Source organism: Lissotriton vulgaris, chromosome 1_1 (assembly GCF_964263255.1).
Source record: "Lissotriton vulgaris chromosome 1_1, aLisVul1.2, whole genome shotgun sequence".
NCBI classification, from domain to species: domain Eukaryota; kingdom Metazoa; phylum Chordata; class Amphibia; order Caudata; family Salamandridae; genus Lissotriton; species Lissotriton vulgaris.
Genome location: NC_141685.1, coordinates 1,154,747,505 through 1,154,768,543, shown reverse-complemented (window position 1 = coordinate 1,154,768,543; position 21,039 = coordinate 1,154,747,505). Strand labels below are relative to the sequence as shown.

Here is a 21,039-nt window from a genome sequence, read left to right as displayed (position 1 = left end):
TCGGCCACTATGCAAACGACCCAAGCTGCCCGCAGTATCAGAGTCCAAAACCCCGCCAAGTGGCCGCCGCGGCACTAGGGGAAGAACAGATCTCCGAGGAACAAGAAACAGACGAACAAGAGCATCAAGAGTGGGAGCCAGCCGCCATGACTCTCGCGTGCTTAGGGGGAAGAGACCTGGTCCCGCGGGTCCCCCTACCCGCTAACACCCAGAAGTACAGCCAATGGGTGAGCATCAATGGACGACGGGCCGAAGCCCTTCGGGACACCGGGGCCAGTGTAACAGCCGTCCGCTGTCACCTGGTGACCCCAGAACAATATCTACCGAACATTCTCTGCCCTGTGCGATCAGCCGACAACTCGGAAAGTCTGTGTCGGATGGCCTGCGTCCCCTTTGAGTGGGGAGGGGTCTCCGGCATGTTGAAGGTAACGGTCCGAGATGACGCCCCCGTGGACTGCCTCCTCGGAAATGACCTGGAGAGTTCCCCGTGGGCAGCCGTGGAGCGAAGAGAACACTTGGGGATGTTAGGCGTCCCGGACTGGGCGTGCGTCACCAACCGGTCCATGGCCGCCCGTGCCAACCATCACTCAGAAGAACCAGAATGGCCGGCGCCACCGCCTCCGGTCGCCCCAGCCGAGACCACCGACCATGACACCCCCCTCGAACCTGCTCAACCTTCCGACCTCGCTAACCTTGACCAGTGGGCCCAAGAGGGGGGGCCCACACAAGAACAATTTCGCCAGGAACAGAAGACCTGTCCCTCCCTCGAGGGACTCCGCCAGCAAGCGCTCGCCCAAAGCGCAGGGGATACCTCCGGAACTCATTGGGTCTACTGGGACAATGATCTGTTGTACAGCGAGCAAAGAATCGCCGAGCTGGGGGCCAACCGAGTACTAGTAGTGCCCTCCGCTTTAGAGACTTTCTGCTAAACCTGGCCCACGATGTCCCCCTGGCAGGGCACCTGGGACAAGATAAAACCTACAGTCGCCTAGTGACCCACTTCTTCTGGCCCAAAATGAGAAACGACGTGCACCAGCATTGCCGATCTTGCCCCACGTGCCAAGCCAGTGGGAAGAGCGGCCGCAAACTAAAGGCCCCCTTGCAACCTTTTCCAGTAGTCACGACCCCATTTGAGAGGGTCGGAATAGACATTGTGGGACCGCTGGACCCGCGCACAAAACAAGGCCATCGCTTCATCCTGGTGCTAGTGGACCACGCTACCCGCTACCCTGAGGCTGTTCCTCTCCGGACCGTGACAGCCCCAGTGGTCGGCCGGGCTCTGATGGGGATCTTCTCCCGTGTGGGGTTCCCCCGAGAAGTCGTCAGCGACAGAGGCACGAACTTTATCTCTAAATACATGAAATCCCTCTGGCAACAGTGCGGGGTCACCTACCGATTCACGACCCCCTATCACCCCCAAGGGAACGGACTTGTTGAGCGGTTCAACCGCACGCTAAAAGGGATGATCGGGGGATTGGAAGAGCCCCTCCGTCGCCAGTGGGATGTGCTGCTGCCGTGCCTCCTCTTCGCCTACCGAGAGGTCCCACAGAAATCCCTAGGCTTCAGCCCATTTGAACTGCTATACGGGCACCCAGTGCGGTGGCCGCTCAGCCTGATCAAAGAGGGCTGGGAGATGCCTCCGGCCAAGAACCCTCCAGATGTCTTCCGGTACCTCCTCACCCTCCGCAACCAGTCCCGGCGGTTCAGAGACCTAGCAAAAGCCAACCTAGAGGCCAGTCAAGAGGACATGAAAAAATGGTATGACCAGAACGCCTCATCTATTGAATTCGAACCTGGGCAACAGGTATGGGTAATGTCCCCCACGGAGCCATGCGCTCTCCAAGACAAATGGACGGGGCCCTTCAAGGTAATCGAGCGCAAGGGTCCTGCCACCTATCTCATCGATATGGAATCCTCCCGGAACCCACTCCGGGTCCTCCACACCAACAGACTGAAACCCCACTTTGCACGAACAGAACTCAGCCTCCTGATGGCCACAGACAATGGGGTTGAAGACGACTCCGAGCCTCTCCCTGACCTCCTGCGGACTCAGGAGCAAGACGGCTCCGTGGATGGGGTCCGACTCTCGGAGACCCTCACCAGAGAACAACGCCAAGAGTGCCAAGCCCTCCTGTCACAGTTCGCCAGTCTGTTCTCCCTCACCCCAGGTGTCACTTCCTGGTGTGTGCACGATGTGGACACCGGAGACAGCCCCCCTATCCGCCACCGGGCCTACCGCGTACCTGATCGGGTACGGGCCTGCATCCAGGCGGAAGTGGCCAAGATGCTCACGCTCGGGGTCATCGAGCCCTCCGACAGTCCATGGGCCAGCCCGGTCGTACTGGTCCCCAAAGCAGCCGCCCCCGGAACCACACCAGAACTCCGGTTCTGCGTCGACTACCGGGGCCTGAATGAAGTCACCAGAACAGACGCACATCCCATCCCCCGGGCAGATGAACTGGTCGACCGTATGGGAGCTGCCCGCTACCTCAGCATCTTCGATCTGACAGCAGGTTATTGGCAGATCGGCCTCACACCCCGAGCACAAGAACGTTCTGCCTTCTCCACCCCCGATGGCCATTACCATTTTACGGTCATGCCCTTCGGCATGAAGAATGCCCCAGCGACTTTCCAACGGCTCGTCAATCAGGTCCTGGCGGGGCTCGAAGGGTTCAGCGCCGCCTACCTAGACGACATCGCTGTGTACAGCCACCATTGGACCGAGCACCTCCACCACCTCCGAGCAGTGCTACAAGCCCTTCAGCGAGCTGGTCTCACGATCAAGGCCAGCAAGTGTCAAATTGGGCAAGGGTCTGTAACCTACCTCGGGCACCAGGTGGGAAGCGGCCTAGTGGCCCCCCTACAGCTGAAAATTGCCGCCATCCAGGACTGGCAACCCCCCATCACCCAAACCGAGGTACGAGCCTTCCTGGGCCTCACGGGCTATTACCGACGGTTTGTGAAAGACTATGGTACCATCGTGGGGCCCCTCACAGAACTAACGTCAAAGAATCAGCCCAGGAAAGTCAACTGGACCCCAGAGTGTCAAACTGCCTTCGAACGGTTGAAAGCAGCCATGTGTTCCGCCCCTGTGCTCCAGGCCCCAGACTACAGCCGGGAATTCGTCGTTCAGACGGACGCCTCCGACCAAGGAATTGGGGCGGTCCTGTCTCAAGTGAACACAGAAGGCCTTGATCAACCGGTGGCCTTCATCAGCCGGAGACTCCTACCACGGGAGCAACGCTGGAGCACCATAGAGAGGGAGGCCTTCGCTGTGGTATGGGCCCTCAAGAAGCTCCGGCCCTACCTTTTTGGCACCCACTTTCGGGTGCAGACCGACCACCGACCCCTGCAGTGGCTGATGCACATGCGGGGGGAAAACCCAAAGTTGCTACGTTGGTCCATCTCCCTACAAGGGATGGACTTCACTGTTGAACACCGGCCTGGGCCAGACCACGCCAACGCGGACGGCCTGTCCCGGTTTTTCCGCCTCGACGAGGAGAGTCCCCAAGAAGATGGGTAACTCTCCCCGCCTTCAGCTGGGGGGGACGCATGTTGGACAGGCCACATGAAGGGCCACTCTCCCCCGGCCCAGCCAGGCCCGAGTCCCGTCACACAAGTACCACGCACCACCATTGCCGTCCTCCGTCCCCTCAGGGACCCCGGCCCTCGAGCATGCCGACCTCGTGGGTCCGATCCACTGCTGGCCCACGCGCCCAACCTGGGGCGCCATCTTGGACACTCCACCACGAGGCCGCCTGGCCCCCGATCGACCTCGACCCTGGGCCTGGCCCGGCCTCAGACATTCCGGCACCACCCTCCACCCAGGAGGTGAGCGGGCTACTTGGCGAGTCAATGGGAGAAAGAGGTGTCGATGGCTCTCCCCCGCCAAGGGCCGCTCGCCCATCGCCTCCCCGGGCGCTGGCTCCACCCCCCTGCTGGGTGTCTGGACTCCCCCATCCCGGACCTCCCGACCTCCAAGTGCGAGGGTCCGGACATCAAAGGACACCAGCCCTATAACTGGGGCAGCTCCAGAGCAGGAAGGCAGTTGTATCTTGGAGTCGAGAGACGTAAAGAGGAACTCATCCTGGACGGACTACTGGCGCTGCCGTAGCTCTGTCCTGTGCACCATCGTCCTGCCTGTTGGCGCTGCCACAGCCGTCGTAACCTTCATCCTTCATCGTCGTCGGGATCTGCTGGCGTGGCCGCGGACCGTTGTAACCGTCATCTTTCACCGGGACCTGCAGGCTCCGCCGCGGACCGTCGTCTTTCCTTCGTCCATCTCGGGACCTGCTTGGCTCCGCCACGGCCCGATCATCTAGAACGCCGAGCTCGAGGATTGAGAGCTATTTTGTACTCATTGGTAACTAAGACTGTCCCGCTACCCCTTTCCTCAACCAAAGACTAGAATCGAGGGGACCCCCGAGTCCAGACCTCCTTGTATCATACCATCGTAACCTAAGAATTGCATATAAAGTCTCGTTAACCTTCAGTCTTGTGTGGTGTCCGTCTGTGGGGGGGAAGTTACTTGTCTGTACAGTCGTTGGAGACGGTTCTCCCCGGAGACCTCTCCCCGTAATCTCGGCCGACCCTTCCGGTCCGTCTAACATTGGTGGCCAGCGGCGCGATCCGAATCACCGCATAACGTACAGAGAGTAGCTCACCCCACAACGAACCACAATGACAACTAAAGAAAGCGGATCAACTGAGAAGTTCCAAATGGAAAAACTAGAGGAGTACAGCCATCGTGAACTAAAGCAGTTCTGCATCGAACTAGGTATCGCTACCACCGGACTAAGCACCAAGGACGATTTTAAGCATGCCCTAGAATCTTGGGCAGAGACCGGGGATGCCGAAGCCCCTGAGCAAAGCACCGCGAAAAAAACCAACACGACCCCTGAAGGGCAAAGAACCGGTCTCTCGCAAGACGAGATCCAAGAAAGAGAAAAAACCCGACTACACGAGCTAGAAATGGCCCGACTCAAGATGGACGTAGAACTCAAGCTGGCCGAACAAAAAATCAACTTAGAGCACCTACGTCTCCGAGAAGAAAGAGAGGAGAAACAGAGACAAAGGGAGCTCGAGGAAAAGAAACTGGCGTACGAGCACGAACGGAACCTAGCCGAGATCAACCTGCGCAAGCAGAATAAAGAGTTAGGGGTGCCCGAGAGACCGCACACCCCAGGGACCACGGAGAAAAAAGTACACATCCCCAAGGATGTTGTCCGAGAATATTTCCGAGAGGACGACATCCAGCAATGGTTTAAGGCCTATGAAATCGCCATGACGGCGCACCGGATCGATAGAAACGATTGGGGAGCCGGTCTATGGGGCAGATTCCTCAATGAGGGCCGCGATACCCTGTTACAGCTTCCAGACCACCAGATGACCTCCTACGACCATATGAAAGCGGCCCTCCTCACCCGCTATGGCCTCACGCCCGAGATGTACCGTCAGAGGTTCCGAGACTGCACACGCATCCCGGGTACAACTTGGGTGGACTATGTAACGTACTTTAGCCGAGCTTTCGAAGGCTGGATCAGAGGAAACAACGTCACGACCTACGAGCAGCTGTTCAATCTGATGGTATGGGAGCATCTGTCCAACAATTGCTTCATTGAACTACGCCAACACCTCCTCGACAGCAAGTTAACCGATCCCCGGCAGCTCGCAGCCGAAGCTGACCGGTGGGAGATCACCAGAGTGGGCCGGAATGGGTCCTACGAGCAGAACAGGAACAACAATGGTCACCACCGACCCAGAGGAGGAGGAGGGGGCCAAGGACGAGGAAGAGACAACACTCCGGCCACCCCCGCTGCCAGCACCACCCCCCCGGCCAACCGGGGCAGCACCCCGGCGCGACCGGGGTACAGAGCCAATGTCACGTGTCACCGATGCCAACGGGTCGGCCACTATGCAAACGACCCAAGCTGCCCGCAGTATCAGAGTCCAAAACCCCGCCAAGTGGCCGCCGCGGCACTAGGGGAAGAACAGATCTCCGAGGAACAAGAAACAGACGAACAAGAGCATCAAGAGTGGGAGCCAGCCGCCATGACTCTCGCGTGCTTAGGGGGAAGAGACCTGGTCCCGCGGGTCCCCCTACCCGCTAACACCCAGAAGTACAGCCAATGGGTGAGCATCAATGGACGACGGGCCGAAGCCCTTCGGGACACCGGGGCCAGTGTAACAGCCGTCCGCTGTCACCTGGTGACCCCAGAACAATATCTACCGAACATTCTCTGCCCTGTGCGATCAGCCGACAACTCGGAAAGTCTGTGTCGGATGGCCTGCGTCCCCTTTGAGTGGGGAGGGGTCTCCGGCATGTTGAAGGTAACGGTCCGAGATGACGCCCCTGTGGACTGCCTCCTCGGAAATGACCTGGAGAGTTCCCCGTGGGCAGCCGTGGAGCGAAGAGAACACTTGGGGATGTTAGGCGTCCCGGACTGGGCGTGCGTCACCACCCGGTCCATGGCCGCCCGTGCCAACCATCACTCAGAAGAACCAGAATGGCCGGCGCCACCGCCTCCGGTCGCCCCAGCCGAGACCACCGACCATGACACCCCCCTCGAACCTGCTCAACCTTCCGACCTCGCTAACCTTGACCAGTGGGCCCAAGAGGGGGGGCCCACACAAGAACAATTTCGCCAGGAACAGAAGACCTGTCCCTCCCTCGAGGGACTCCGCCAGCAAGCGCTCGCCCAAAGCGCAGGGGATACCTCCGGAACTCATTGGGTCTACTGGGACAATGATCTGTTGTACAGCGAGCAAAGAATCGCCGAGCTGGGGGCCAACCGAGTACTAGTAGTGCCCTCCGCTTTAGAGACTTTCTGCTAAACCTGGCCCACGATGTCCCCCTGGCAGGGCACCTGGGACAAGATAAAACCTACAGTCGCCTAGTGACCCACTTCTTCTGGCCCAAAATGAGAAACGACGTGCACCAGCATTGCCGATCTTGCCCCACGTGCCAAGCCAGTGGGAAGAGCGGCCGCAAACTAAAGGCCCCCTTGCAACCTTTTCCAGTAGTCACGACCCCATTTGAGAGGGTCGGAATAGACATTGTGGGACCGCTGGACCCGCGCACAAAACAAGGCCATCGCTTCATCCTGGTGCTAGTGGACCACGCTACCCGCTACCCTGAGGCTGTTCCTCTCCGGACCGTGACAGCCCCAGTGGTCGGCCGGGCTCTGATGGGGATCTTCTCCCGTGTGGGGTTCCCCCGAGAAGTCGTCAGCGACAGAGGCACGAACTTTATCTCTAAATACATGAAATCCCTCTGGCAACAGTGCGGGGTCACCTACCGATTCACGACCCCCTATCACCCCCAAGGGAACGGACTTGTTGAGCGGTTCAACCGCACGCTAAAAGGGATGATCGGGGGATTGGAAGAGCCCCTCCGTCGCCAGTGGGATGTGCTGCTGCCGTGCCTCCTCTTCGCCTACCGAGAGGTCCCACAGAAATCCCTAGGCTTCAGCCCATTTGAACTGCTATACGGGCACCCAGTGCGGGGGCCGCTCAGCCTGATCAAAGAGGGCTGGGAGATGCCTCCGGCCAAGAACCCTCCAGATGTCTTCCGGTACCTCCTCACCCTCCGCAACCAGTCCCGGCGGTTCAGAGACCTAGCAAAAGCCAACCTAGAGGCCAGTCAAGAGGACATGAAAAAATGGTATGACCAGAACGCCTCATCTATTGAATTCGAACCTGGGCAACAGGTATGGGTAATGTCCCCCACGGAGCCATGCGCTCTCCAAGACAAATGGACGGGGCCCTTCAAGGTAATCGAGCGCAAGGGTCCTGCCACCTATCTCATCGATATGGAATCCTCCCGGAACCCACTCCGGGTCCTCCACACCAACAGACTGAAACCCCACTTTGCACGAACAGAACTCAGCCTCCTGATGGCCACAGACAATGGGGTTGAAGACGACTCCGAGCCTCTCCCTGACCTCCTGCGGACTCAGGAGCAAGACGGCTCCGTGGATGGGGTCCGACTCTCGGAGACCCTCACCAGAGAACAACGCCAAGAGTGCCAAGCCCTCCTGTCACAGTTCGCCAGTCTGTTCTCCCTCACCCCAGGTGTCACTTCCTGGTGTGTGCACGATGTGGACACCGGAGACAGCCCCCCTATCCGCCACCGGGCCTACCGCGTACCTGATCGGGTACGGGCCTGCATCCAGGCGGAAGTGGCCAAGATGCTCACGCTCGGGGTCATCGAGCCCTCCGACAGTCCATGGGCCAGCCCGGTCGTACTGGTCCCCAAAGCAGCCGCCCCCGGAACCACACCAGAACTCCGGTTCTGCGTCGACTACCGGGGCCTGAATGAAGTCACCAGAACAGACGCACATCCCATCCCCCGGGCAGATGAACTGGTCGACCGTATGGGAGCTGCCCGCTACCTCAGCATCTTCGATCTGACAGCAGGTTATTGGCAGATCGGCCTCACACCCCGAGCACAAGAACGTTCTGCCTTCTCCACCCCCGATGGCCATTACCATTTTACGGTCATGCCCTTCGGCATGAAGAATGCCCCAGCGACTTTCCAACGGCTCGTCAATCAGGTCCTGGCGGGGCTCGAAGGGTTCAGCGCCGCCTACCTAGACGACATCGCTGTGTACAGCCACCATTGGACCGAGCACCTCCACCACCTCCGAGCAGTGCTACAAGCCCTTCAGCGAGCTGGTCTCACGATCAAGGCCAGCAAGTGTCAAATTGGGCAAGGGTCTGTAACCTACCTCGGGCACCAGGTGGGAAGCGGCCTAGTGGCCCCCCTACAGCTGAAAATTGCCGCCATCCAGGACTGGCAACCCCCCATCACCCAAACCGAGGTACGAGCCTTCCTGGGCCTCACGGGCTATTACCGACGGTTTGTGAAAGACTATGGTACCATCGTGGGGCCCCTCACAGAACTAACGTCAAAGAATCAGCCCAGGAAAGTCAACTGGACCCCAGAGTGTCAAACTGCCTTCGAACGGTTGAAAGCAGCCATGTGTTCCGCCCCTGTGCTCCAGGCCCCAGACTACAGCCGGGAATTCGTCGTTCAGACGGACGCCTCCGACCAAGGAATTGGGGCGGTCCTGTCTCAAGTGAACACAGAAGGCCTTGATCAACCGGTGGCCTTCATCAGCCGGAGACTCCTACCACGGGAGCAACGCTGGAGCACCATAGAGAGGGAGGCCTTCGCTGTGGTATGGGCCCTCAAGAAGCTCCGGCCCTACCTTTTTGGCACCCACTTTCGGGTGCAGACCGACCACCGACCCCTGCAGTGGCTGATGCACATGCGGGGGGAAAACCCAAAGTTGCTACGTTGGTCCATCTCCCTACAAGGGATGGACTTCACTGTTGAACACCGGCCTGGGCCAGACCACGCCAACGCGGACGGCCTGTCCCGGTTTTTCCGCCTCGACGAGGAGAGTCCCCAAGAAGATGGGTAACTCTCCCCGCCTTCAGCTGGGGGGGACGCATGTTGGACAGGCCACATGAAGGGCCACTCTCCCCCGGCCCAGCCAGGCCCGAGTCCCGTCACACAAGTACCACGCACCACCATTGCCGTCCTCCGTCCCCTCAGGGACCCCGGCCCTCGAGCATGCCGACCTCGTGGGTCCGATCCACTGCTGGCCCACGCGCCCAACCTGGGGCGCCATCTTGGACACTCCACCACGAGGCCGCCTGGCCCCCGATCGACCTCGACCCTGGGCCTGGCCCGGCCTCAGACATTCCGGCACCACCCTCCACCCAGGAGGTGAGCGGGCTACTTGGCGAGTCAATGGGAGAAAGAGGTGTCGATGGCTCTCCCCCGCCAAGGGCCGCTCGCCCATCGCCTCCCCGGGCGCTGGCTCCACCCCCCTGCTGGGTGTCTGGACTCCCCCATCCCGGACCTCCCGACCTCCAAGTGCGAGGGTCCGGACATCAAAGGACACCAGCCCTATAACTGGGGCAGCTCCAGAGCAGGAAGGCAGTTGTATCTTGGAGTCGAGAGACGTAAAGAGGAACTCATCCTGGACGGACTACTGGCGCTGCCGTAGCTCTGTCCTGTGCACCATCGTCCTGCCTGTTGGCGCTGCCACAGCCGTCGTAACCTTCATCCTTCATCGTCGTCGGGATCTGCTGGCGTGGCCGCGGACCGTTGTAACCGTCATCTTTCACCGGGACCTGCAGGCTCCGCCGCGGACCGTCGTCTTTCCTTCGTCCATCTCGGGACCTGCTTGGCTCCGCCACGGCCCGATCATCTAGAACGCCGAGCTCGAGGATTGAGAGCTATTTTGTACTCATTGGTAACTAAGACTGTCCCGCTACCCCTTTCCTCAACCAAAGACTAGAATCGAGGGGACCCCCGAGTCCAGACCTCCTTGTATCATACCATCGTAACCTAAGAATTGCATATAAAGTCTCGTTAACCTTCAGTCTTGTGTGGTGTCCGTCTGTGGGGGGGAAGTTACTTGTCTGTACAGTCGTTGGAGACGGTTCTCCCCGGAGACCTCTCCCCGTAATCTCGGCCGACCCTTCCGGTCCGTCTAACAGAGGGCATGGCCTCTTACCACCTCTCAGCAATCCCACTGTGTTGGGCTTACTAGAGGTAACAGGTGGGCTAGTTGGTCCCCAGGGACCCTCAAGAGGCAAGGGTACTTCATCCACCAAACATTAGTGCACCAGGAGGTGCACTAGCAGAGTGGTGGAGAAAGGGGCATGGCCTGTGACTACCTCAGCAATCCCACTGTGTGGGGCTTACTGGAGGTAACAGGTTGGCTATTTGGTCCCTTAGGACCCTTAGCAGTGGAGGGGACTTCATCCCCCAATCCAGAGGATGCCAGGAGGCACGTTGGCAGAGTGGTGGAGAAAGGGGGTGTGGCCTGCTATCAGAACTCAGTAATCCTGCTGTGTGGGACTTACTGGAGGTAATAGGAGGGCTAGTTGGCCCCCAAGGACGTCCTTGGGGGCAAACTACCACTCCTGTTACCTTCAGTAGGTCCCACACAGCAGGACTGGGGAGACGTTATCAGAGGCCACGCCCACTTTCTCCATCACTCTGTAAATGTGCCTCCCTGTGCACTACCAGGTGGAGGATAAAATCCCTTTGGCTCCAGATGGACCTTGAGAGCAAAGAATCCCTCCTGGTACCTCCTGGAAGTCCTACGCAGTGGAATTGCTGAGAGCTGGTTGTAGACTCAGCCCGCTTTCTCCACCACTCTGCAAATGTGACTGCTAATTAAAAAACTTAGAAATTCACACAAAAACAAAGGTTACAGGTACTTTATAGTTCGGTAATAGAAATGAAAATCAGTAATGTCACTAGTGATGTTACTGACCATGTCATTAGTGATGTAATATGTGAGGTCATAAGCAGTGCATTGCGGGAGCGCAAGTTATAGTTAACTATAACGACTGAATTTATTTCATTTTGTACAAGTGAAATGTCAGCCTAACTGTAACGTACCTGTAACCTTTGTTTTTTTGTGTGAATATATATATAAACAGAACTCCGTCTTCAGGATACCAAATCGCAAGGCAAAGACGAACACGGACCCAGTAAGTTGCGTGCATGAAATCATTTATTTCCAGTAACACCATGCACCGCCATATATAATAATGCCAAAGTTTGTGGTTACTGTCAGCGTGCTTCCAGAACGCTAGTGGTGCACATAAAAGCACTAGCGCTTGCAAAATGCCACAATGGGACGGGAAAAGATCAGCTTCGGTTTATTGAATCAAGCTGCTCCAGACAGGACGCATTTTGGGTGACAAAGGCTGTGGTACAGCCGAAACGCACCTTGTCTGGAGCAGCCTGATTCAATAAACCGAAGTTGATCTTTTCCCATCCCAGAGTGCCATTTCTTTTGTTGATGTGGAAGGAATGCTGTGGTATGTATAAATATACGTCAATAGTTGTATACATAGAGAGGTAGGGTAGTTAAAAAATATATATATTTTTCCTAGTGAAGCTTAAATAACTACAGATGCACAGCTAGATAAGCTGTTCTACAATACAAATGTTTTCAGATGACTACAGTGTACTATAAATAGCTAAACCAATTGGACACCAAAACATGAGTAAACATTTGTTGGTGAAATAAATTCGAAATATACTCATTGCAGCTTCGTTTTTAACACTAATCACAAAATAAATACGGATAAAAACAGATTAAATCAGCAAAAATAAATATGTATAAATACAGACGACAATGTCAAAATATAAATACCATTTTATTGTGTCAGTTAGAAGTTGGAGTCTGCTCATTTGCTAGTGACTTTTGCCTCTCCTATCGTTACATTTGTAACTTGTTAAATGGACTTTGTTTCCTCAAGCAAGTTTGGGACTCAGTTTGACCTCAATCACCATGCATCTCTGCCACAAATCTGAATTTACCCACAGTTTCTTCTTTGCTTTTGAATAATGTATGCATCACTCTAAATTTCATAGTAGTTTAGTTTCTCTTAAGACTTGATAGTGCTTTGCTAAGAGTGGCATATGACATGAGCCATTGCACATAATGAATTGCCCCACTATTGTATAACAAGGTATCCCATATCTGCCCCATGTGTTTGAACTTTCACTGTTTGTCTTCCTCCTCTACTGTGTGAGTTCTAGGGTATAGTCCTCCTTCTGCCACTCTTCAGCAACTTTCCATGGCACTGGAGTCCTCTTTCACCCTGTAAGCTACCCTCTGTTGTTACCCATTGTCTATGCCACCAAGTTGACTATCTTACACCATGAGTCACTCATGGAATCCACACTTCTTTCTCTTGCAGATTGTACAGAAGCTAATGGGGCCTTGATCACATGTACGGACGAATTGCACACAGGACTGGCAGAGCAGAGTGGGTCCCCTGAGCCAGTCTCCAAACCTAGGAAATACTCTGGATCTATTGAAAACAAGTGTCACAGGGTCGTCATAGACTGGTAGATCTTTCTTCTCAAAGTGTTTCTTCATGCTCCTTGTTCTACAAACAGTCTCGCTGAGTTTCCAGTCTGAAGTGATAAAAGAGTACATTTGTTTATTCAAACAGTGATAGCTCATCCATAAGGGAACATAGGTGGCACAGGGGATCAGGTGGCACAGGGGATCTTTCAAGAGCAGCATATCAGTGGACATTGATAATCCATCAAGACTACAGGTGAGACTACAGCTGATCCGGCAAGAGCCTTGGGTGATATTTCATGGACTACTAGTGATCTATTGAGGGCTATAATTGATCCACCAAGGGTCATAGACTATAGGTCAGGCCAACTGTTGTTCCATCAAAAACCAAAGATCATCTGTAAAGGTCTACTGTTATTCATTGGGGGCTGTAGGTGATCCACCAGAGCTCACAGGACTCTGTCAAGGCAATGAAAATCCCTAAAGAGCCATAGATGTGCCATTGAGGTCTAAACCTGATCATTCAAGTTCTACACGTCATGAACCACCAGTTGCACCTATAATATTCAATCTTGCCTCTAGAAGCTAATGATTTAAGTTACTTCAAGAATACAATATGGCTAAGAGCCTCTTGAAGACCTATGCCCTCTGGTCTTTTGGTGGACCCTTCGGGCTGCACCACATATACCTGGGCAGGGACAGTCATGCCCTACTCTGGATGCTAACCTTTGGTGGTTTTGGCATGGGTTGGATGTGGGAGTTCTGGCGCATTCCTGGTTTTGTGGCCCAAGCCAACAGGAAGTCTGCACACCAGAGCAAACTGCAGAATGGGGTGCCAGAGATGAGTGTGACACGGATTTTTGGCCAGATGGTTGTTGGCATCTACTTTGGAATTGTGGCAGTCATCGTCCTATCCTCATTGGGTAGCTTCTATTTCATTGCTCTGCCCCTGGCTGTGGGGCTTGGTGTTTACTTAGTGGCCAGTCTAGGTGACCAAACCTCTGACCTGTGGAAAACCATGGTGGCTGCATTTCTGACATCACCGATATTCTATGGCCGCATTATCGCCATGCTGCCCATCACCATTGTGGCCTCTGCCACAGCCCAGCAGTGCAGACGCTACAAACGTCCCAGAACTGGCACTGAGGAAAACATGAGCCTCCGCCTCTACCGCCTCGGCCTAGCATACCTGGCGTTCACCACTCCACTGGCATACAGTGCCTTCTATAACACCACAGTCACCATCAACTACATCGCAGAGAGTATTGGGGCCATCCTGGACTGGCTTAGCGTGTTCCCTACACTTAGTGCTCTGCTGGAGGGGGTCCTCCTGCTGCCTTACCATTGCTGGATGCTGATAACTGGGGGCAGGGGCTTCGGAACAGGCTACTTCCGCGAGTGGGAGAACATCTATCAGTTTGTGCACAGTTTTCAGCAGGAGAAGAAAGAGATGGCCTACAAGGTAAGTCCAGCCTCTCTGATATTGCCTTCCACACTTCTACACAGCCCTGTCTTTGCAGATCTCAGCTACTAAATATACCACTGTTTCCCCAATACATTATAGATGAAAAAGAAATGTTTGGGTATAGGTGATATCTGGGCCCCTATTGTCCAACCTGGGTCCATATTGATGTATACATTTCTGATGTGTTCAAATGGGGTTGTACGTTTTCCTAGTGCTGCGAGCAGGATTGCCAATTTACCAAAATACCAGCGATAGCGGAATTGACATTGTGTACCCTTTGACCCCATGCCATTACAGGTTTGACGCCTTATACCTCCCTCGGGCCCTCTAAGGCCTCTCATTTGCTGCAGAAAGGACAGGGGAAGGCAATGAGTGTACACTATAATATGTAAACATGGCTCTAAGAACTCTGGTTACTTTATGTTCTTGGCACTGTCTTGACCCATGAAACTAGAGGCAGTAAAGAAAGTGACAGGATTACCAAATGGAAATCCAGGGTTAGCAGCAGTTTCATTTGGCAGGTTAAAGGATTGCTGCAACAAAAGTAGGCAGTCATTGGCATAATTAAAAACGTGGATTTAAACGTAAGTTAATCAATTTGATTAATTATATGAATTAAAGGAAAGAGGATGTAATAGTAAACCTTCCGTGTCCTGCATATAGTAATAAGGAGCTTGACTCTTCACAGTTCTTGAAGAACACTATATACAAAGATACAACCACAAACAAACATGATGGTTTGCGGTAAGATGGTTTGAAGGGTCATACTGCAATCAGGGGAAATTGGGCTTAAATTGTGCAGATAGAACTCTTTGGCTGTGGCCCACTTTCTATTGGACCAACCATTGAGCATCAACTACGCCCTTTTCGCACTTGACCCTCAGGACAGCAAAGCAGCTCAGGGCTTTCTCGGGGAGGTGGTATGGGCTCAAATTTCTAACTCGGTAACTTCACGCGATATTAAGTAATAAATCAATGTGGAGTCAGTCCTTTTATTTGGAAAAGTACTTTGGCCGACACATACAACTAAATATTACACCTGAAGTAATACATAAGGAACAACGGAATAAAACACTGTACCCCCTTCTGTTTTCTGAAACAAAAGTCCACACAGTTCATATATGGCAATTGAGACAGGGTTATCACTATATGTTTGTCGGTACCTGCAGTCTTTGGCACGGGATTATATAATATTACAAGCCCTTGCCTGCGGTTATCAACACAGGATGTTTGCAGTTGAAAAGCCCTGCTTATTGTCATTGTCACAGGTCCTTCACTATGTTATAAGTCCCATTCGTGCTGACCGTATCACAGATCCTCAAGGGGGAAGGAAAGATAAGGTTCACCATCAGGATTGGTGGTCACAGTGGCAGGCAAGCAAGCTCCATGGTGTCACACTGCAGCTGTGGACTTGTGCGTCTTACGAAAGTCCCCTCAGCATGGTCAAGCCCTGCACCCTGCTGACCAGATCTTGTAGTCTTTTCTCAAGCCCAGGCACAACCCGCCACCGAGAGTGAGAGGCTCACCATCCGCTGATCCTTGCACCACAAAGGTAGTGAGTCAAAAGGGGAGGACACAACAGTGGGGCAGGGCAGGAGTCTGATGGGGGATTACAAATGTTCTCAGGTGCCAACATAATGGAGTCCTTGAGCTTCTGTGGTGAAAAAACAAAAGTGAGAAACTGTTGAAAACAATTGGGGTGTCTCGCACCGCTGAAAACAATTGGGGTGTCTTGTATCATACGGTTCCAAAGACATCCAACAGGAAAAGTCCTACTCATGGTTGGCTTTCCCTATGCCGATTGGACCCTCAAAGCAGGAGCACATGGGCAAAAGCAAAAGGACTCATGAGTCGGGTCGTTAAAGTTGAATATCTCCGCCGCCACTGCATGGATTTTCATGTAGATTATGAGGTTCCATTCAGCAAAGCCTTGTCTAGCAACCACATCAACAAGCTCATGCCAGAAGGAAGGGCTGTCTGGTGTTCAGGGACAAAGGCAGCTCACAACAGATATCCTATCAGAGCCAGTTCTTCCTCTAGGCCACATGCAGGATTCATGGTGGTAATTCTATTTCCTTTCTGCATAAGTCCTTCAAGACAAAGCAGCTAGGATGTGGAGCTTCTCTTCTATGAAGTCTTCTTCTGCAAGGGCATCTCCAGTATTTCCTTTCGCTGCAAACGAGGCTCCAACGTTCAAGGCTGCATCATGCAGTCCTTGAGGTACAACACAAAACCTCTGGTTCAGTTCCCAATCCGGCAGGGGAGCTCGCAATCAGAGACGGTAGACGCTTATCTACACTGGTGTTGGGAGATTGTCCCTGATCAATGAGTTTTCCATTCATCATCCGTCGGGTATATGCCCAAAATGTATCCTCAGGCTGACCAATCAGTTTCTGCTCCCTGTTCAAATTTTGGGGGATCCCCCAATCATGGCATGAGGAGTCATTGTGTTATTTCCAGGAACTCTATTTAAAGCGGTTTGAGTCATTTTCTTATTTTTTTGTATATTGGGCTCAGGCTGATTAAGCACAACCTTTGTTATGTAGATGCTGTAGAAAGAGGGACAGAGGCAGGACTGCCCTGATAGCCTACCTATAGGAGGCTTGGCTTCAAAGGGAAGGATATGCCATCCTCGCCTGTAGCTACTGAAATCTGGCCACAAGGGAAACATCTGAAGAAGTGGGCAGGAGGTTTGATAACTGATCCCAAACCGCAAAGGAGAGGATTTAGCATGACTCTGTTGATGCTTTTTTACCTGATAATCCAAGATAAAGCTCCAACTCAGGATCGGAGACCAGGTTAACTTCAAACTGCATAACGCAATGTGTCCCTACAGATATCAGATTAAAAGCGAATAAATCGCCATAGTTTGTTAAAAAAAAGTCTTGTAACAAGAAGAGTCTTGAGACTTCTTTTAGGTTGAAATCATTAATTTTTTATTAAATATTTAAAGTGCAAAGCAGAAGGCACAAATAACAGTCAATTGCATTGTAAATCATTATCGGGAATTAGCATAAGGCGCAATCAAATGCAGCAAAGAGAAGGACAAGACGCCAAGTCTCAGAGTATAATATTTTTAATACAATGCAAGTGACAGACTGACATAGGTCTAGACTCAAAGCTCACCTCCAGAAGAAAAACCTTTTATAGGAAAATACAGAGAAAAATGTCATTGTCAGTATGAGATGGTCGTGTCATTTCATAATTTGACAAACCAGAATACAAAATGTAATACAGCATCATCAAATTAATATTAAAACAACCCATTTTGATCTAATGTCTTTGAATATGTCAGTAAAAATCTCTTTGCACTAAAAAAATGACAGTCTCATATTATGAATAGGCCCATAGTTACACAAACAGGAAAAGCCTTGAAAGAAGTAAAAGGCTTCCTCCTTAGTTCTTGAGAAAAACATGTCAACAGGTGCATAATATATGCCCGGCAGCAACTGCGACGCAGAGAGGCCCCAAATCTCCAGGGGGGCCCTATTCCGCCAAAAGCCACTAAATATGTCTAGGATACAGGAGACTCGGGGGTCCCTCATTATATCTTGAAGGAGGGGGGGCACCATTTTGTCTTACACCACTGCAGGATGTCAACACAGAGCATTATAGCAGTGCACATTTTGCTATGTATGACGACAGGAGAAATTAAAACACACATCATGGCTGTTTTAGAATTCAAGATGGAGTATAGTCCTAGATCGGGCCTAGTTTAGTCAACCAAAGGAAAATATGATTATGCAAAGTGCAGCTTTTTCGTTGTACTGCAAAATGCTCACTACTATAGCCTCACAATGTTAATGGATCAGAATCATTCTTATCATTGCCCACGAGTTACTAGAATCCAGGTGCAGTACCACCTCTAGAGAAGACTCGGAACTGATTCAAATTCCGCTTGCAGGTCAAACAAGGAATCTGGGCAGGCCCTGCTCTGTCTTCCATTTTGGGTTATAATGTAGACAAAGGAATTCCAACAAGGATGTATGTGGACTATCCTGATCTCTGAGCCATGCTTAATCCATTTGATGGGGAGGCCTTTCATGAAACCGTGAATCTGTGTGGTTGTCGTTTTCATTGAGGCACAAAATCAAAAACCCATCATTGACTTTGCCTTCAGGGGGAACAGAAAGCACAGGACCAGGCTCACCAGAGCCATGCATGCAAAGCGAGCTGCAGAGAGAAATCTGATGCTGGGGAGGGGGGGGCGCTGGGAGGGGGGGAGGACACCATTGTTCCCATCATGGCGCTCATTTTTTAATTTTATTTTTTGTGTAGGTGCTTGGTTTAGACCAGACCGCAAACCCTGAGGACATCCAGCACAGCTACCGGGAGCTTGTGAAGCTGTGGCACCCGGACCACAACCGTCACAGGGTGCAGGAGGCGGAGCAGCGCTTCATTGAGATCCAGGAGGCCTACGAGATGCTCTCACAGATGCGCAAATCTAAGCCATCCTAGGGGCCATCGAGAACCTCTGAGCCGTAGTCCACGGCAGCGAAGCCTTCAACATTCCCAGGGCTGCAAGAGGTTCACCTAAGCAAACCTTCTTCTGGTTAGTGCCCCTGGGCAGCAATGCAGCATGCTGGGAGAACATTTCCTGCATTCCAAGCCAAAAGGAAATGGACGCCCAGAATCTCCCAGCAGTTCTTCAGACAGCAGCAATTGTTGGAGAATTGTGCTCCAAGCCATAATTAGCACTTGCAGAAATATTGAATGTAAGGATACAAAAGCCCACTTAACCTTTTGTGGGGAAAAACAAAGTGGTAAAAAAGAGCCTGTGATTAACGGTAAATAACATCAGCTCAATAGTGTACATTGAAAAACACTTAAGAAGTACTTGACTGTGATGAATGAGAAAATCCTGAACACCTATTAATGTTGTTGTGTGAGGTGCTCGCAAATTCAAAAGCAAAGTGCTGTTTGGGAAGCTGGAGAGTGTATTGGTGAAGTACTGCTTGTATTAATGTATGAACGGGCACACGACAGAGACACATTAAAGAAAAGTGACAACAAATAGACAGGCCAGAAGAGAAGAAAATGGCGACACCCACTTCTGCAACACTGAAGAGTAACCCATCTCTCACCCCCACCGGAGCCCCGGAAATGTTCTGGGAAGGCACTCCAATCCACACGTCCTGTTCCCTAAACACCTCACCCTTTTTAAAGTAATAAAAAGGAATTCGGCCAAGACTATACTTTCTTTTAAAGATATCTTTTGTACAAAAAAGCCACTATTGATTCCATTGCCTCACACAGATGAGTGAGAAGTTAAAGGTATTGTTGAATGTCAATAGTTCACACAACAATTAAGTGTATGACAGTGTTCTAACATCTGCAGTTTAACTGATTTACTAGAATTCAATGGGTTTCTTAAGTTTAGTTCAGAATTTGTGTTTTCTGTCCACAGTTGTATTTACCACAATGAGCAATCCATTGTTGATTTTAGGTCTGGTCAGAGAGCTTCGGTTATCTCTTCAGCCTCTACATTTAAAAAAAGATCATAAATAAAAATACATATATCGAGGGTCTTTGGGTCAACTCTCTTCCGCCATTGGTCTGTTCAGTTGAAATTCACATATTGCTTTCACCCTACACAGTGTACAGCATGGGGTAGTAGAGGGACATCCGAAATCTGGCATAGCCTTTCTTGCGCTGTCGTTCATGGCATTTCTCCTGATCTCATGCGCACATCTGCTTAAAAAGATCACTACAGGGCCAGGTCTGGTGGACCTTTACTTTGCTAATGCTTTTTTCTCTCTATGCTTTACAGTTTGGTTATTGTTTTAGAGTGTTCAAACTAAGGGCCTGATATAGATCTTGGTGGAGGGGAATACTCCGTTATAAACGTAATGGATATCCCATCTACCGTATTACAATTCCATTATATCCTATGGAGATCGTAGTACGGTGGACGAGATGTCAGTCACGTTTGTGATAAAGTATTCCATCCGTCAAGATGTAAATAATCAATAAAAACTATAGTGAGTTCTCTTAGGTAAGAACAATTGCTTAGCAGAACTAATTACTAGTTGGCGGTATTTGCCCTAGACGATACTAGATGTCAAGGAACAGTCTAATCATTACTCTAGACAGAAATTTATAAATGAAAACACAGATCAAAACACACCAGAAACGAGAAATCAGTTAGCTTAAAAAAGTTGTATGTATTATTTATGATGGTTGAGATTATATATGGCTGTATCATACACAAATGGTAAAACAAAAAGAAGAAAGTGACTTTGCAAAAATAGGTGATATAAAGTGCATATGTGCTTAAGGAAGATAGGCATGTGTTTTTCCCCCAACACTGTACCTTGCACCCCCAATTGGCACCTCTCTGGACACATAACATAACATGTGTATTTGTAAAGCGCACATTCACCACTACGGGTATCTTGGCACTGAATAACAGACGTTTGTTGTTAGCCAACTCCATGGTACTCATTTATTTTATCGACCTCAGATGAATGAAAGGCTGAGTGGACCCGCCACGATTTGAACCTATGACCATGAGGTCGAGCACAGGCCCCTGAAGTAGACGCATTAGTCCACTGAGCCACCAGACCCGGCATGTCAGTCCCTTGTAAAAGGTACCATGGGTACCAAGGGCACTGTGGCCAGGGAAGGCCCCTAAGGGGTGCAGCACTTATTGCGTCACCCTCAGAGGCCCTGTACCTTTACACACACACACACACACACACACACTGCCATTGCAGGCTGCTT

General features: G+C 51.9%; 1 protein-coding gene across 1 annotated transcript in view; it reads left to right on the top strand.

Annotated features, from left to right (window-relative positions):
- DNAJC22 (DnaJ heat shock protein family (Hsp40) member C22) overlaps nt 1–19,840 on the top strand; it is a 92,565-nt gene extending 72,725 nt beyond the window's left edge. The window contains exons 2-3 of the mRNA XM_086964090.1: nt 12,742–14,313; nt 18,595–19,840. Coding sequence (XP_086820216.1) covers nt 13,468–14,313; nt 18,595–18,774 — 1,026 coding nt within the window. The 5' untranslated portion in view covers nt 12,742–13,467 and the 3' untranslated portion in view covers nt 18,775–19,840. The remainder of the gene's footprint in view (nt 1–12,741; nt 14,314–18,594) is intronic.
- The last annotated feature ends 1,199 nt before the right edge of the window (nt 19,841–21,039 follow it).